At 38.6% G+C, this 18,833-nt stretch overlaps 1 protein-coding gene across 8 annotated transcripts in view; it reads right to left on the bottom strand.

Annotated features, from left to right (window-relative positions):
* fbrsl1 (fibrosin-like 1) overlaps window positions 1-18,833 on the bottom strand; it is a 360,629-nt gene that overhangs the window by 247,251 nt on the left and 94,545 nt on the right. For all 8 annotated transcript variants that reach the window (XM_032577744.1, XM_032577749.1, XM_032577745.1 and 5 more), the window contains exon 2: window positions 7,092-7,310. In XM_032577744.1, the coding sequence (XP_032433635.1) occupies window positions 7,092-7,310 (219 nt within the window). The remainder of the gene's footprint in view (window positions 1-7,091; window positions 7,311-18,833) is intronic.

Below are 18,833 nucleotides of genomic sequence, written 5' to 3'. Positions count from 1 at the left end.
TCAAGGTCTGTTAAAAGTCACGGTCACCCACTCTAGTCTGTTTGTGGTCGTCTAAGAATGCGCGTGCGTCTGTGCGCGCACGCAAACCCCCGGGGCGCAAACCAGCGCATGCTCCTGCATGCAACGTGCCTGCAGACACCTCTGCGCCGTGGCTCATTATCCACTCATCTCATAATGCTTCTTGTTAAATTGCGGAGTTAACTTGACGAACAGAAGAAAGACATTCTCTATCAAGTTCCCGCTTACAAGCTCTCAAGCACATAATTGCTTTTAAGGTGTTTTTTTTTTGTGTGTGGCATTTTTCAATGATCTCCTTAAAGAGCCACAAGTGAAACATGTTCATTTTACGGAGACGGCAGTAGAGGTTCAATAATCAAGACAATATTTAGTGTTTTGTGGCATATATGGAAGATGGATGGCCAATCCAGAGTCCCAACATGAAGCCCAATCAGAATCTGAAAGCTAAAGATTAGGGTGATATTACATGTTACAGTAGTGCTCGTCATTGGTATTGTGCCAGTGAAGAGTCTTCCTATAATAACCTACATATGTATAAATATGATTTGACATAGTATTTGTTGTTATCAAAATGTAGAAGTAAAACAGATCAATAATGTTTTCTAAAACTGACACCCCTTTCACACAACTCTATTATCTTTCTAGATGTCTGCAAACCCTTTCTGACTGAATGAAACTCACTTTTAATTTACATCTGCCAGAGCAATGGATAACTGTACTAATATTCTCCTTGGAAATATAAGTAAATCATATTTGACTGCAGATATATGGAGCATACATTTTGCTCCCCCCTTACACACACATTGTTCAAAAGTAAATTATGCTCAGTCATGACAGTAAGCCTCTAAGCTTCTTTATTGTTAATGTGAATAAAATGGATAAAATGACATAATATGTCATCTGTTTTTTTCTCTCTCAAATATTACATACAACACAGCTGTCATTTACTGAATGGATCTTGTAGAAATAACTTTATAGATCTACCTTCGAAATACGCAAAACAATAGAAAAAAAATAGTGAGTTCTAATTTGATTTATAAGAATAATATGCTGCATTTCTTTAGATTCTCAGCCAGACAGATGTTTTGAGTTCAAATTTTATGATAAAACTATTTTATGTTAAGGAAGAGATTTTTTCCTGATTAAATCATAGATTATATATGTGTATGTTATGAATGTGAAAATAGCTAAACAAAAAAACAAACATCAGAAATGAATAAAAAGCATATCTGCAGCTTTATAAGTCTGGATATCAGAAATCGGACACTAAATCTTTTAGCGGTCCATCTCGAGTAAAAATATATTTGACATGAAAGTTGCTAAACACAACGTTGCAGGTCAGTGGTGTTTGTGTGTTCGGCAGCTCTCGGGTTAGCCCTGAACCATGCTCTGCTGCACAGTCAATGCCCCAGCTTATCTTATCAGCCTCCAGTTGGCTTACCCCTTATAAACACACCTAGATATGAGACTCGGGGAAGTAATCTTCAGGCAGCTGCAGTAGGAAAAGGGCACACGAAATGGTGGTGCTCTGTGATAGCAGGGCGGCCTGAAAGTGAGAGGATGAAGAGCTTGAGGCAAGCATCAGGTCCCAGCTAATAACCATGTCCACAGGTGCTTTCTTATGCGCAAAAACACAGCAACTGTGCTGAAGGACGTACAAGTCAGCATCATGTTTTATTCATGATCCCCATTTAAAGCATGCTGAAGGTCAAATACATGCTGCTGGATATGATGTAACTTGATTCTCCTGCAGATCACAATGAAAACAACAACAACAACACAGGACTCGTGGATTTGCTTCTGGACACACAGACACAAGATGAAAGTTAATTCCTTCATTCATATTTCAGCTTCTTCATTCCTTTTTTTGTCCCTCTATTCTGTTCTTAGTGGTTTTATTAGTTTTACTTTCTTCTTCACTTCCTTTTTACCGTAGTTCATTGCTTCCTTATGTAACCACTTCCTTTTCACTTTAGTTTTTTTCCTCCGTCTTTAGTTCATTCCTTTCTTAGTTTTTTCTTTAGTTCTTAAGTTTGTTTCTTACGGAGCCCTCCAGGGGACATTGGGAATTTTTTTTCTTTTGCGTTAACTCGCAAAACCTTTGCGTCCCCTCGCAAAAGGTTTTGCGTTCCCTCGCAATAATCTACTGATCAGTTATGCGGCATAATTGAATATTGTAAGCCTTTCTTACGGAGGCCGCTGTACTTTCTGCCTTATTACAAGGTGATGTAAGGTTTTTCCATGTAAGCCAATATCTCCTTGTATCTCCAATATCTACATTTTATATATTTTTCTTTAGCATAGAAATACACCACAAACCTTTGATATAAACAAAAACTTTCCGTAAGTCGGAAAGGAATAAAAATACATCCAAACTATTCTGCGTTATTATCGCGGGTAATAAATCATCTGACAGTTTTGATTGTGTCTCTGTTGTGTTCGTAGTCTGAATGGTTTAAAGAGCTGCTTTCAGTGCCGCTCCATCTTAGCCTTAACAGACATAAACATGCAGTAAAAAAAAAAAATCGATTTTCAATCAGTGTTTTGCACCAAACAGTTAATAATAATAAACACATTTTCACTGAGGCTCTGTAAGAGCCATATGAATGAAATAAGTAATTATTGATATGACAGGAGCAGCGGCTTTGACACTTGGATGGTGTGTGTGTCGATGTGGGCGTGACGTCACCAGGTATGAATGGGAAGGACACTGGCTTTGTGTGTATGAGGAAGCGGTGAGTGGGGCGGTCAGTCCTTGCAAAGTTTGGAGCATGATCATCAAAATGGAATAAATCGATAATTGTGACAGAACAAAGAAGAGGTTTGGAGTTGATTGATACACGGACAGATGAGATTCCCAGAGTTAACCTAGTGCGGCTCTTTACCATCATTAGTTTGTCGTGTTTTTAATAACAAAACGTGTTTATTATTATTATTAAGTCTTTGGTGCAAAACACTGATTGAAAATCGATTTATTCACTGCATGTTTATGTCTGTTAAGGTTGAGATGGAACTGAACATGAAAACGGCCCTTTAAACCATTCAGGCAACCAGCACAACAGAGACACAATCAAAACTGTCAGATGACTTCTTACCCGCGATAATAACTCAGAAATAGCCCAAATTAGGATGTATTTTTATTTCTTTCCTTCTTACGGAAGGTTTCTGTTTATATCACAGGTTTGTGGCGCCTTTCTATCCTAAAGAAAAAGATATAAAACGTCAGATATTTCACAACGAGATATTAACATTCATGGAAAATCCTTACATAACCTTATATTAAAGCAGAAAGTACGACAGCCACCGTAAGAAAGGCTTACAGTATTCAATTATGCTGCATGAACTGATCAGTACAGTTTTGCGAGGGAACGCAAAAGAAAAAACTTTCCCAGAGCTCTGTATTTTCTTATTTTGTTTCTTAGTTCTTTATTTTAAACTGCTCCTTCTTTATTACATACAAGCTTCCTAATTTCTTACTTCCTGCTTCCTTCCTTCTTAATTTTTTTCCTTGGTTCCTTCTTTCCTAAATCATTCCTTCTTCCTTTCTTTCCTTCCTAGAGCCTTCATTCTTTCTAACCTATATTCTTCCTTCCTTAGATACAAGCAAAGCCCTTTCTTCCTTATTTTGCATCATCCCTTTCTTGGTTCCTTCTTACTTCCTTCCTTGGTTCCTTCTTAGTTTCCTTATTCGTTCCTTCTTACTTAGATACATACAACCTAGCCCTGTTCAGGGCCTTGGGGGACTACAGTTAGTCATCAGCAGCGGGACAGAAAGAATGAGCATTTCAGTGTTCAGTTAATCCAACAAAACAAGTTTTCGAACTGCGGTACAGAACCAAAGCACTGGGAGAAAACCCACACAGCAGGGAGAAAACCTGACACAGAAACACTCCAGCTGAGATTTGGATTAGCAGATGAATAATTCATGGTAGATTTGATTCATTAGGTATGCAACATGATTACTCATGAGAGGCACTTTTTCCTGCAGTGGCATTTTGTTGCTTTCTACTTCACATGAGCATTGCAGAGCTGCTGGTACGCCTCAACAATGACAGCCTATGCAGAAATGTGGTTGTGAGACTAACATCAACAGTTACCCTGAGTTAGCCAACATATTGTAAACAAAGTACAGCGAAGCAGCTTGTTTCCAGGCTGCGAGTCAGAACTACAAGCTGGTCTAGAAGGGACAGTTTGGATGTTTTTAAGTGAAGTTACCATCAGTAATATTCACTGCTCTTACCTGTAGTAGACAATTGTCATATGGTCTATTGGTAGACGAAATCTTGGTGTCAGCTATTTCTGAGGTAAGTTTGAACAAAGCAATTGTGGTAGAGATACTAAAGCACCGACAGCTATATAGACGAGTTGTTCAAGCACATTAGCTATGTTTCCTTCTGTTTGTCATGAGACTTTTAAAAGGTTGCAAAAAAGAAAGTGTGTATTTTTAAGTGTTTTTGACATTTAGGCTGTACATCCACATGGATTCGGAGTCTTGGAAGACCAGAAACAATCATTTTTGAAACCGGGTTTCAAAGTGGATACATTTAAGGATGCCAATTTCATGCTTCAATTGTACATGCATTTTTTTTTTTTAACGATGATGTCATAGCTCCATCTCCCTCTCAATACATAATGAGCCTAAGTCGCAAAAATAAACAGGGTGTCTTTCTGTGTGTTTTATTTCATTCTCTATGGGTGTTACAGTGCCACCTGTTGGACTAGCATACCTACTACAACATTTTCTGCGGCGCTGCATCTTTCTGTGTGGATGCATGTTTTTTCTTAATCGTTTTCAAAAGTGTACCAGAACTTACTCTGCAAATATGCTTCAATCTCCTTTTCTTTTCTTTTTTCAGGAAAGCCAAAAACCATCTCAAGTGAGTGATTTTTTTTTATTACATTTTTTTGTGAAATTGAGGAAGTTATTTCAAATTTTGCTGTTTTCTATCAACTTTTTCTAACGCGATACTTCAAAATTTGCATAAAAAAACAGTTACTGATCTTGGATTCCTCTGGGAACTGTTTAGCAAGTATTCTTTTATTTGATCGTGTTTAAATCTAAAACATAAGTGACTCTAAAACATAAAGTTCAGAATGGCAGAAGTTGCAGTGGGCCGTGGTTTTACAGTAGTTTTATTACCTGTAGTGGAATGTAGATGTGATTCAGTAGCTGAAGCTTCGTTGCACGCTGGATAAGAGCAGCAACTTAAACGCATACTTTCTCAGCAAACTAAGTATCACGGCCAAAACACGTTTTCAGCCATGTTAACTTCCTGAGGAAATCTTATCTGAGAGAGATATTTTCGTCTGTGGTGGAGGCCTCCGGGCTGCATTGCCTCATTATTTGCTTTGGCTTCCTGACTATGTTTCCCCTCTTATCCTCAACAGCCCTATAGTGGATGTTGGCTTCGGACAAGAGCATAAAAACATCCGCCATTTAAACAAACTGTTAACACATAAATGAGCTATCTCAGTGGGACAGACTCAGACTTGGTGGGCTCAGCAGTGTGCTTAAAGCTTAGGATATTGGCAGTCCTCTATCGGCACAAGCAGAAAGCCACTTATGGAGGGAGGGAAAATAGGGATGGGATTGGAGTGGAAACCCACCTGAAGGCAGCAAACTATCAGTTTGTTCATGAAAGACAAACAGTTCTGGAAGCCAATGGCTCAGCGGTAAACAAACATTTTACAGGGATCTTCTTAATGACAGAACAAAAGTGCTGTGTGCCTGATTTCCCCCATCAACACGCCTGTCCAGTCGATCTCATCTGTTTCCTTCTTTTGTTTTATTAAGTTAAATGAGCAGAGGAGTACACTCCCAAAACACCCATTTTATCAGGACACATTCACAGGGCCTGTCGAAAATGTTCGTACCCTTTGAACTTCAGAGGAAGTTCATTGTTGAAAGAAAGCCAATAACAAGTGTGGTAGACCTCTGGTATTTGCAGGGGGTTGGGTACCACAGCCGCCCACGAATAGCTAAAATCCACAAATATTGGAGGCCAGTGCTAAAAACAAACATAAGTGCTTAATTTTCAGAAATCAAACACCAAATATGCCTTAATATAAATGAATGTGAACAGTGGAACCCGTCTTAGCACAAGACGTTAACATCTGCAGTCTTCCTTATTGCTGCTCCAGGAGGTACAGCCAATCAGTGCCAAAGGAAATGACTGGTGTGCAGGGATTGGCTGTTTAGCAAACACCAGCCAATAGAGTGTCAATTAGCGATGCACTGAGGTAATTCAGTTTCCCAAGCTGGATTTTTACATGTGCTCTACAAAAGACCAGCAAATAGACAAATTTTGCGTGAATAATTTGGAGTTAAATTCCACAGGACATATCTGCGAGTAGTTGAATCCGCAAATACTGAACCACTGCTAAGTGGGGGTGCACTGTATTTGTTACAAGCCATGTAGGGAACACAACAAAAATATGGACTAAGGTGCTGTGGTCAGATGTGACCAGAATCTTTTTTTAGTCAACATAGAAAACACTAACAGTGACTGAAAACCAACATCCTGACCAAAGCAACCCCGCTGTGAAACATGGTAGTGGATGTATCATGCTGTGGTGATGTGCTTTCCATTAGTAGAAATAGGGAAGCTGATCAAAGTTGATAGGGATAAATATAACATGTATCCATATTTGTTGACAGCCTTTTAAAAACTGCCAGTAACTGAACTCAAGTGTGAAAGTTCACCTGAAAGTAATTGGAACTTTAAATTGCAAAGAAAGGTGGTTTATTCAACAGACTGACCTTCTTGGCCACTTCAGAAAATATAAACACAAGCACCCATCAAATAAAAAAAAAGATTGCAGATTGCAAACCAGAAATGTGATATAAAATCCTTGCAACAACTGACGAAATATCCTACATCCTACTAAAAAGTCACATAAGACAGCAAAAAGTGAAAGGTCAGTAAATTCACTCATAAATCTGAAAGGAATAAAAAAGCAACACTCTCTCCCCGTCAGACCTCTCCTCTACCACAGCCAACACTTTAGACCTTACCTGGCCTCCGTTCAAGTGGGCAAGACTGGAACCATACAACCCAGAAGTAAACGCTTACCATTTTGTTCTTCTTGGAGTACGTCTTCTTCAGCAGCCTCTCGTTCATCCTCTCCTGCTCCCGCTGAGCGTGGTGCAGGAAGCCGTTCTCCAGAGGGTCCACCGCCGGCTGGACGTTCTCCTCCTCCTCCTTGTCCTCGTCTTCATGCTTTTGCTGCTTCGTCGTCTTCTTCTCCTTCCACCACTCCTTCGTCTCCTTCTTCATGACACTGGTGTTCTTCTACAGACAAAGAAGATGTCACGGTCAGACTTCGGCAGATGCTCGTGCCACATGTGTTCAAGCATCCAGAAATTAAAACTATATAAACAGCGTGAGTAGGGTATAAAAAAAATGACCTCACATATGTTTGTTACAGGATTTTATTACAAGACGATGTTCAGCGTCTTGGTGAAATGTTCAATACCTCGAGTGTCATTTTGTCGTAAGAAGTTATATTTGAAGTTTGAACACAACAGACATATGGACAGAGGAGACAAAAGTTTTATTTTTTGGCCTATGTACATGTAGAGGAACCCTGCATGAAAAGCTTGTAAGAGGCCGCCACTTGAAACTCGACACTGAAGTGGAGGTTCACTTTCCAGTCTGTTAAGTCATGAATGTTGATGTTCGCAGATGTTCTCCGTTCAATCTGACTGAGATTGAGTAATTTTAGAACGAAGAAAAGGCAAAAGATTCTGCATTAAATGTGTTGAGCTGATAGAGACATATCCCAAAACACTAGAAGCTAAGTTTAGAGCAACAAAGCTACTCCAATTGCCCAAATAGACTAATAAAAAGGTGACTACTGAAAGTAATTGATTGCATTGAATGTTACTCAAGGGTGTAAAATAATTCAAAACAAACACACACAAAAAAATCACAAAACTATACAGTGAGGACGAAACTTAACATTTGAACACTGCAAAATCACAAAATTGTACCACCTTTTTTGTCTAGTTTCTAGTGCAAATATCTTAGAACACTAAAAATAAGACAAGATTAGCTTACTAGTATTTTTTCAGGAAGATATAGGAGCTTGTTTTAATGCTAATGAGATAGTACTAGTTCCACTGGCAGATAATTTCACTTTTATCAAGAAATTAAGAAATTATTGACTTAAAACAAGGTGATGCATCTAGTTTTGTCTCCTTTCAAGTGCACTTAGATATCTGCATTAGAAACTAGACCAAAAATATGTAGCATACAGTTCATGGGGTAGGAATAATTCACAAAGCGCAATCAGAATCCGGCATCAAGTGACAGACGGATCAATGCAAAACTCGTGTCAGATTTACAGTCTCGAACATTTCAAGGATTTTCCTAAAAACCTTGAAATGATGGCGCTGACGGCTTCGTGAAAAGCAGCGGCTCACGCTGCCTTCCAACGAGAACAAAGGCGGGCATATGTAGATGGATAGCCGGACTGGCAGGAGATAAATGCGTTAAAAGAAAGGACGGTGGGTGTGCCGCAGCTGGCAAACAGTCAAGTGCACGGCCCCTTTCACTTCTGGCTTATAGAAAACAAGCAAACACTAGAGCGGAGCGCGGCGATGCTAAACCTCCTCTTTTAAAGTCATCTTTAATCCTGTCAGCAGCAGAACAATGCTGTACTGGAGAACATAATCACTTTATGGCTCAGATATAATGAGCTTATGATATGAAGTGCTCCTTTATTGCACACTGCAGAAAATATAGTTGCTTCACAGTTCAACTATGACCAAGCAATTCCCCTCTTTAAGTAATCGTTCCTTTTATAATTCGGCTACAGCCCGGGTTGAACCAGTGTTTGCTTGTAGGAATTCAAAAACAATTTAGCACATCCTGATATCCGACTCTGGGTTGTTGTTGTTGTTGTTTTTTACGTCCTCCCCCAAGAAATCCGCTGAGAATGCTAAATATAGGGAGAAAAAATATTTTCACTTCAAAGTGCTGTTTTAGTTACTGTAAGAGCTCGAGCTTGTTCTCTTTCCTCGAACCTGACGTTACTGTGGAAGACATAAATCAAATTATCGTGGATGCATCATTTCCTGTGAGACGGCAACAAGCCTGGTGGAGATTTCAGCCGTCGTCGTCACAATTAGCACAGTTTGACGTTGAAGCGCAGCAAGGACCTGCAGCCACGTCAGAATTATTAGTTTGTTTTTATTCTGAGATTGGAAATGTTGGACTCTGCACATATTTGAAGTAGATAGAGAAAGTAGAAACATCTCTGAGAAAATGTCAGTTTTATGAAATGTCAAAAGGACAACTCTAAGTATCTTTCACTTCCCAAGTGACATTTATCCAGTAGAGTTCAACTGAGAAATGAATGCATCTGAAAAGAAAACATTTTAAACAGAATAAACAGGGGTACAATAACCTGCTTAGTGAAGTATGCATACCCTTGGATTAAACTTTGTTAAGGCACATTCCATTTTAGCACTTGGTGTTCTTTTTTAGGAGTCTATCAACATGCCACATCTAGACTTGGCAACAGTTTTCTTCTCTACTTTTGCACATGTTCTCCAAATATAACTAAATTACGAGAGCTTCTCTTTTCCACAGCCCGGTCCAGATGACCCCCACAGATTTTCCAAGTCTTTGGTTCTGGACTCGTCTTAGATCATTTTAAGACTTTATTTTTCTTCAGGTGAAGTCATTACACATAGAGAGAGAGATTTTTTTTCTTATTTAATGTTTGAACCTACTGTGATGGTTAGAAATGACATCTTTTTTTTATTTAAACATATTTGGTAACCTTCCTACAACTCATTCCTTTCAACAATGAAATGGACTCCAGGATCTATGCAAAAAAAAAAAAAAAAAAGCTTCAGTGAAAAGACTCAAGTGGGTAACTGTGAGGGAAAGTCTAGTGGGACGTGTTGGCTTAATTATAATTCTGAAGGAGGGTGGATACCAGTTCAGTGGTTTAAACATAACCAGCCGGGTCAGACCGGAAAGAACTTCACCAGATAAATGGTTGGTTTATCCGTCTCTGCCCTCAAACACCAGCAGGCGCACAGAGAAGATGGCTGCCTCAGTGCATGTTGTTCTGAACAGACCCAAGATGAAATATACTGACAATGAAGGAGTATCTATTGAGGACACCCACTAATCAAGTGATATTATGGATCCTGCTATGCGTCAGTGATGTATCTATAAAGCGCAGAAAATAACTGTTGAACTAACGCACCATTTTTATCTTGCTTGACGTCATTCTAACTAGGGATGCACCGATCCACTTTCTTCTCTTCCGATACGATACAGATATCAGCGTTTTGGTGTTTACTGATACCAATCCGATACAGAAAAACAATGCTGGAGGTTTCTTTTTTAAAACACAGACGTAAATCTACTAAATGACAAGTTTATTTGATAATTGTGCATCAGTACAGCACTTCAATACACCAACAGCTTCACAAGCTTGGTCAAACATGTAAAAGCAACTTTAATTTGTTCAGTCAGCGCAATTAGGAGTACAGCAGCCAAAGAAACTGAAGCTTACATGTTAACATGTTTGACTACATCGGTCAAACATGTTAAAAATAAAATGCAACAAACCTTTCAAATGGTTCAGAAAGTGCAATTAGTTGGGAATTCTAAATATAATGTAAATAAATAAGTTATAAAAGGATGACATCACTCACAGCACAAAGGATAGAATTGGATTGAGTAGATGTGCCTTTATGGATCAGGTGCATTTTCACGATATCCGATCTGGAATGTTTTCCAATATCAGGACCGATAGGGGTGTTAATATCGGATCGGTGCATCACCAATTCTAAGGTATGCAACTAAAACCTGGATGTTAAAACATGGCCTTTTCCAGCCTGGAATTGGTCATTGTTTGAGCACGTACCACCTGCCTTGAGTCATCAAAATTAAAGTCTGAAGTGACTTATTTCTGAAGAATTAAATCAACATCTATTTAGGCAAATGTTGAGTATATTCAACATTTCTAACTGAAGTGTTTGGTCAGCAGTTTTTTAGGCTAGACCGTTTTTCCCCTCTGCTCTCTGGCACAAACAAGTAACCAGAGACTTTTTCTTGTTATTTAAACCTTAAAATGGACGTGAGAGGAACCGTTTAAGCTTTATGGCAGAAATACTGGCAGAATTGAACTCAGTTCAGGTTGATTGGTGTGAGCTGAAGTAGACAGAGTACAGCGTGTTTTGAAACAGTAACCTTACAGCCTAACGCTCTCAGTAGACACCACAGCTAACTGATGTATAAGCATCTAGCTAAAACCAACAAAACTTAGCCCAAATGAAGCAAAATGATCTGCCCAAGGTTGGAAAGTTAGCAGATGGTGTGACACTTTCTATCGCAACAGGTGTCCATGTGTCAGCAACTGAACACACACACACGCACACAGAGATTTAGGATTTCCTTCTCTGTAGATTTGGAAGTAAAAAAAATCATTCAAACATTCTGGAGGCTGGGTGCGACACTGGCGGCATTTTTTTTGCTGTGCAAGGGAAACACTTGATTACTCACATACTGTGCTAATTAAAGCAGCGCCGAATAAAAGATTAAAACCACTAAGGCTTTTGTATTTGGGGGGGGGAAGTAATTATTGTATCAGTCTTGTCATTTTACTCTTGCGAAATACATTTTTAAACACTGACAAACGGTTTGTAAGCAAAGCCCCGCTCACAGTTTGACACCACTTTGACAGCACGGTTAAACATTATCTCGCTGACATCCCAGCAGCACAAAGCAGCTCTTCTCACCTCATCTAGAAACACAATCATTTCTCACGAGGGACCAGATGGTATTAACAGGCTACTTGTCATGCCATTCATCACCTGGAGGGCCATATTTAAAGAGCTGTTACGCCAGTGCATGTAACAGAACCAGGATTTTTACTCCATTAAGTCAGAGCTAAATATCAACTGTGACTGTCAGCCATGATGGAGGGCAGGCTTCCTTCTCCGCGGTTATTAATAGAAACATGGACTTTGTGCAGCAAATCCCTGTGGTTATTTTGTCTTTCAATAAGCTGTAAAAGTAATAATGCCACTGCAGACATGCGTATGTAATTTTGCTAAAACCTCTATGAGGAGTTAATTAGCACAATCAGGCTGGTGCCTTGGTCATTTAACACATTATCTTTATTCAAAGAGAGCTAATTTTTTGTCCTTAGAGATGCATAGAAAAATTGTCCAGTAATCAAAACTGGGCCATTTTCAGGTTGAAAAGTTCCCCCTGCGCTTCACAATAGTGGTCCTGCCATTTATAAGTGCTAAGAAATCACACCAATAGCAACACTTTGCAGATCAAAAGCTGTTACAACCAGCAAAAGACGGAAAAACAGTTACTTTTAGTGTTAGTAAGGAGAAGCAAAGAGAGGAAGAAGCTATTTTAAGCAGTATTTTCTAGAGCGGGGGTTCCCAAACTCTTCCATGCTATGCCCCTCAAAACAGCGTTAGCTTCTGAGGAGGAACCCCATTCGCAAGACGATGCTACAAAATATGTAAAGAAACATCAAATTTTAGAACTTTTACTTTCTTTTCAATAATTATTATGTTTGCGTAGCATAAATGCTGTCTCATACCTTTCAATTTAAGCCGTCCGCGCCATGCTAGTTTGAGGGGCAAAGCAGCTTGATAAATTTGACCGGCAGCCCATCAGAAAGATGAGCATGTCTCATAGCATTTCAATAAAATATTTTGCCTTTTACAAGAATGATAAAGAAAAAACATGTATGAAAATGTTCTGATTAAAAAACATTATGTTTTTATTTTATTAGGCCTCCCTAGGGCCCCCTGGTGACACACACTGTTCAAGAGCATGTAGAGGCAATTCTGAAGTTGTCAAGCTGTGACAAAGTGAGCGAGAGCAAGACTTTCAGCAGGTAACATGAAGGCTACAGCAAAGATGTAGTTTCCATCGCTTAAAGTTCCAACCGCTGTCATGAAACGTGCCATATTTGAAAATGATGGCAGCATTTTGATTATGCAAGAGTTAACTTAAGGACTATGAGTGATCAATATCAGGTAAATATTTAATTGCAATACTATTACTGAACATCGGGATGGCAATATCAAATATGATTAACTCACATTTCCTGACCCTTTTTCTTCTTTTCTTACATCCCAATGTCCCAGGACTGTTTATGAGCTTAGCCTCTAAAAATGTACATCAATCATTTTGGACGCTAAATGTATATCCAAAAATACTGGCATGAGAAATTTGCTTGTACAACACTTGCATATCACTGTACCAAATATTACATCCAAACACACTTTTATAGCTGTGAACTTGCACACACCAATATTGTGATGGCAATTCAATACATAGTGCAGCTTTAGTACGGACGCACCTTTTCAGAAAAACATATTTAATATTCAGCTCTGGAAAAAATAAGTAAGAGACCACAGCAAAATGATCTGTTTTCTGGTTTAAATCTTAATAGATATATATTTGAGTAAAATGAACATTGTTGTTTTATTCTATGAACTACTGACAACATATTCCCAACATATTCCCAAGCAAAATTTTAGTATTTATTTGCAAAAAATGAGAAATGGTCAAAATAACGAAGAAGATGAATGCTTTCAGACCTCAAATGATGCACAGACAACAAGTTCATATTCAATTAGAAACAACAATGCTACTGTTTTAACTCAGGAAGAGTTCAAAAATCAATAATTGTTAGAATAATTGTGAGGTTTTCAAAGGGGTTCACTGCAGTGGTCTCTTAATTCTTTCCAGAGCTGTATGTATAGTTAGATTTTATCTGCTATTGCTTCGCGTGATACAACTTCATTATTGCCATCTCTCTGTCCACTTCAAAGAACACCTGTGTGTGTTAGCATAGTTATTTTACTGAAACCCAGCAGGCAAATAAAGGCTGACCTTTCTCACTCTGATCCTGTGTGGCAGACAGAAACCAAGCAGTGATGAAGAGGCAGATCAAGATGTGATGAGGCAGAGGAAACGTATGACAGAGAGGAGGCAGAGAGGAGAGGATAAAGAGGATGGACAGAGAGTGCAGAGCAAAAGATGGGCGAGTGAAGAGACGGTGAGAAGGTGGTGGTGAAGGGAATGAGAGGGTGGGGTGGGGGGAGTGTCCTCAGCTGGGAACAGGAGAGATCACTCAACCGCTTTGACCTGATCATGTTACCCTGGCAACAGAACTGGTACAAGCTGCACGGGGAGAGACGTGCAAGTGTGTATGTGGCTGCGACTGCGTCCAGCCCAGCACCCGGGTTTCTGCGCCGGTAACAATTAAGCGAGGGGATGTCTGATTTATCCTGTGGTCTTGAGACCAATTATGGAAACAGATTTACTTCCCAAAGGAGAGTTCATGCATTCTGAACAGAGGAATGTCAGCGCTCCTGACGCCGCCTGCAAAAAGGCCGAGGGGCCAGATTGAGACATGCATAAACCACAGGGTGAAGGGGTTCCTCACAAGCACAGCCTGGAGTGAAGAAAAAGTAGACGCTTTGAGCAAAGAGAGCTGCAGATAAAGACATGCGGGGCCGTCTAATGCTTGCCAACCAGCTCTCTCCCCTGCACTCTCCTCTTTCGAAGGCCAGTAATTATTTAAGAGACACAAAGAGCTCTGCAGGATACACCTCCCTTGACAATAAGCAGTGCCACAAAGAGTTTACAGTGTAATCTTGAAAAGTGCCCTCTGTCGCACCGGAGCGGAAAACTAAACTGGCAATTAGGAGATTTCAAAACAGCTTTCCATTCTTCATTAAAAGCTAAATCAAATAGATCATATGCTAAAAAAAAAAAAATCAAGTAAAGAAGTGTACCAAGACACTGTTTATGAACGTAACAATACATATTTAACCAAACCACCCATACATATCAGTTCTAGATGTTAGCACAGCTGCTGTCTTGGAGTCCTAATCCTTTGACTACCAACTTGTGGGAAAAACTTTTGAAGTTTACAGTCGGAGCTAAAACACAGGGATTCCTCTGAGATCTACTTTGATGGGAGTTTCTATGTTTTTCAGGTTTTTAAAAGGGTGTGGTGCAGAATTTCCAATGTCCACAACAACTTTTCTATCCCTTCGCCATCTACAACTTTCCTTCTGTCTGCGTTAACTTTGACAAAGATTTGTATTGTATGTAGGAGAGAAAAGGTTAATAAATTATGAATAAAAGAGTTGCTGGAATTTATTTCTTTTGCTAACGACAATCGAAATTCTTTCAAACAGTAATATTTGTGGAAGTGAAACTATAACAGGCACAATAGATTGAACTGTCCTTCCTCTAAGAAATTTTTAGTGAAATAAACCTCTAGTCCTAATTCAATGCAAGAGAAATATGTTTTTTTCTCAAGTACAAGAAGTCTCTAATCACTGAGATGAATGTTCCTTCATTAAATAACACTGTTTGTAAAAGTTATTCATTTCAATCATGCACTGTTTTTCTGGTAAATACATGGACGTTTAATAATTACTTTTTCAACTATTCATTCAGCACTGAAACAGACTGCTGAGAGAAGTTGTGAATTATTTCTAATGATGTGGCACAATGTTAACTATAAAAATACACTGATGTATGAAGACAAAATTGAAAATTGGTTAGCATTGATAGATAGATAGTTTTTTTTTATTACAGACTTAAAGTCCAAATTACATAAAAAAGAAAACTAAAACGATAAAAGAATAAAAAGTACAATAAAAAAACATATCTGGTTAATATCTAATTTCAGAGTAAGAAAAGAAATCATCATCTGTGCTGGTTTAACATTGAATAAAGTACAACGATGGAAACAGGGTAAGTCTGTTTCATACTGAATAAACCTGAAGTCATTTAACAGAGAACTCAGCATGAGAACTGAATGTCCTTGATAAAATGCACATGAAGACCTGGACATGCCAGCCTCAGCTGCCATCTGGAGCTTCCTTATCAGCTTATTTTGACCCCTGATTACCTGAGATAAACACTGCCTAAGAGCCTTAAGTCCCAAATCTTAAGTCTGTGTTTAGTCTCTAGCCTTTCTATGAAAGCCTCTTGAGTCTCACAGTCCACACAGGAAAGATTTTGACTAAAATTGGACAATTCTTAACCGTTACTAGATTTTTATTTTTTTTTCCTGGTTCTATAGCGAAAAATTCCCCAATGTGTATTCATGTGGATAGTGAGAATGCCCCTTTAGAGAAAACACTGACATATTAGCCCAACCTCTAACCCGACCTACAACCCTGAATGCGTCATACATAACAACAACGGTGGACTATGTGTTTGTAGTTGTGCTGCAGAACCTCATCAATCAACTTCAAGAAATTCTGTGTATGCTATACTATTTGACCGAAAAGTCAAGGCTGATGAACGACGACATACTCTCGTTGCGTTTTGTGTCGAGGCATTATCTGCATGTCCCATACTTTATGTTCAGCACCACAGGTCAGGGGGAGTAAAAATAGTGGGGGGGGGGTTTATGTTTCCAGTGTTGTATAGTAACGAAGTAAAAATACTTCACTACTTTACTTAAGTATATTTTGGAGTACTTCATACTTTCCTGGAGTATGAAAATTTTTGATGACTTTCACTTTTACTTCACTATATTTCCGAACTTAATTGCGTACTTTTACTCCGATACATTTTCAATGTGTGGTTTAGTTACTCGTTACAAAAAAGCGAGAGAGAGAAACGCAAGTGTTTTGACCCCACCTACTGATTAGCAAGTAGCAAGTAGGCTACCGAACAAAGTGCCTGGGCTTGTTCATCACCACCAATAGGATACTTCTTCTTCTTCTTCTTTTCTATTATGGCGGAGGGATCACAAGCAACTTTAAGGTGCATACCGCCACCTACTGTACATGAGTGTGTAGAAGCATTACTTCATATCTATTAAATTCTACTTTTTAATTTTGTATTCTTAAGATAAATAAACAATGCTTTCCTTAATTTGTGAATATCTGTTATGTTTCCTTCATTTCCTAATATACCTTTAAGATTCCATTCATGCCCCATATTTCTAACTATTCTCTTTAATTCTTCCCTTTTGAGTTCATTTGACTTACAGTTCATCAATATGTGTTCTACATTTTCTTTCTCTCCACATCTCTCACATTTATCATTATTTTTCCTCCCTATTTTATAAAGCATGTCATTTAAGTAGGTATGACCTACTCTTAATCTACTAATTATTATTTCTTCTCTTCTGTTTCGTTCATTAATGCTTCGAATTCAAACTGACTTTTGTACTTCATATAATCTTCTTCCTTTCTTATCTTCATTCCACATTTTTTGCCATTTCTTGATTTCTTTACTTTTAATTAGGATACACCTGTTTCGCTTCTCCCATTAAACACAAAGCAAGTCTCGCAATCAGTAGCAGTCACATGGAAATTCTATCTTACAAAAACTCCCCGTCCAACTTGAAGAAACACATCGAGGTAACTTCTTATGAAATGGTTATAATCCTCGTGTTTCAGTAACTATAGCTTGGTCACTAGGCACTACTGTATTGTGAAATCTTGACCATAAATGAACTTTGTTTGGCATTGTTTCAGTTCCACACGTGGTGTATTTAGCTTAGGCCTAATGTTGACTGTAGCAGGCTACCTAGACTCCTCTGTTCAAGGGGGGACAGAAGCCATAGCGATAGCAATTTAGACTAAATTTAACGAATATAGGAAAGGCAAGCAAGTTCAAAACCAGGTTTACAGATGCCAATAAGCTGCATTTTCCTCCCAGTTCTTTTTTTCTTTTGCATAATGACCAGTTGTGTGCACCACCTACTGACTGTAGCATTGACTGATTCACTGATTTGTGAAGTAGAGTAATCGTAACAGCTCTTTTTCTTCATGTTGGCCGCATTTTCTGTACTATTTATTTTTCTCATTTTCAGCACTGACCTTACTTGAAGGGAAAACTTAAGGCTTACAAAAACTTTGTATTTTCTGTCCTGGAGGGTATACTAAGAAGCTGGTTCAGTTGTAAAGCAGGTTAAGTTAACCTTGTGCTATAGGTAAAGCACCTAATTTTCTTAACTAAATGATGCCTGCAGGTATATCTATTAGCAGGTTTAATTTTGCCTGCACTTGGTTGTGTACATTATTTTAAGTGTATTTGACAAGTTTACCAAAATATAAAAAATGTCATTCAAACTGCATTTGCTTTGTTTTACTTTTTACTTGTACTTTTCATTACATTACTTGAGTACATCCATTTTTACAGTAATTTCCATACTTAAGTACAAGAAGTTTCAAATACTTTAAGACTTTTACTCAAGTAACATTTCAGTCAGTGACTTCGACTTTTACCAAAGTCATATTTTGGAGAGGTACTTGTACTTTTACTTGACTCTGAGATTTCAGTACTTTATACAACACTGTATGTTTCCTTGTGGGTGTAAACGGTGTGGACATGCGTCAACAAAATCAACAAAATCAACAACCCATTTGAGAAAAAAAAACATTTCCATGTGGATATGATGTGAGAATGCAGTCATCATCTCAGACACAAGACATCTGCCCCACATCTTTTAGGCTACAAATTCAATTGAAGACATCTGAACAAACTTCAGCAGTAGTGTAAAAAAAACTACAGCACTCATGCTCTTTGCTTAGGCCTTGCCATCAAATCAGCCTGTCGCATGGCAGGAACATGCCATGGCTAAGACTAAATGGCTAAGAACACTTAGCCATTTAGTTCAAGTGAAGACAAATTGCTGATCTAGGGACAAACAGCAGCATGAGAAAGACAGGGGACTCTTGCGACTTTGAATGTGGGATTGCTGTTGGTGCCAGATGAGTGGGTCCAAGTATTTCATAAACAATCAGCCATCTTTTAGCTTTCCAGAAACTAATC

Source organism: Xiphophorus hellerii, chromosome 12 (assembly GCF_003331165.1).
Source record: "Xiphophorus hellerii strain 12219 chromosome 12, Xiphophorus_hellerii-4.1, whole genome shotgun sequence".
Classification (NCBI taxonomy): Eukaryota; Metazoa; Chordata; class Actinopteri; order Cyprinodontiformes; family Poeciliidae; genus Xiphophorus; species Xiphophorus hellerii.
This window is presented reverse-complemented; position numbering and strand designations above follow the sequence as displayed.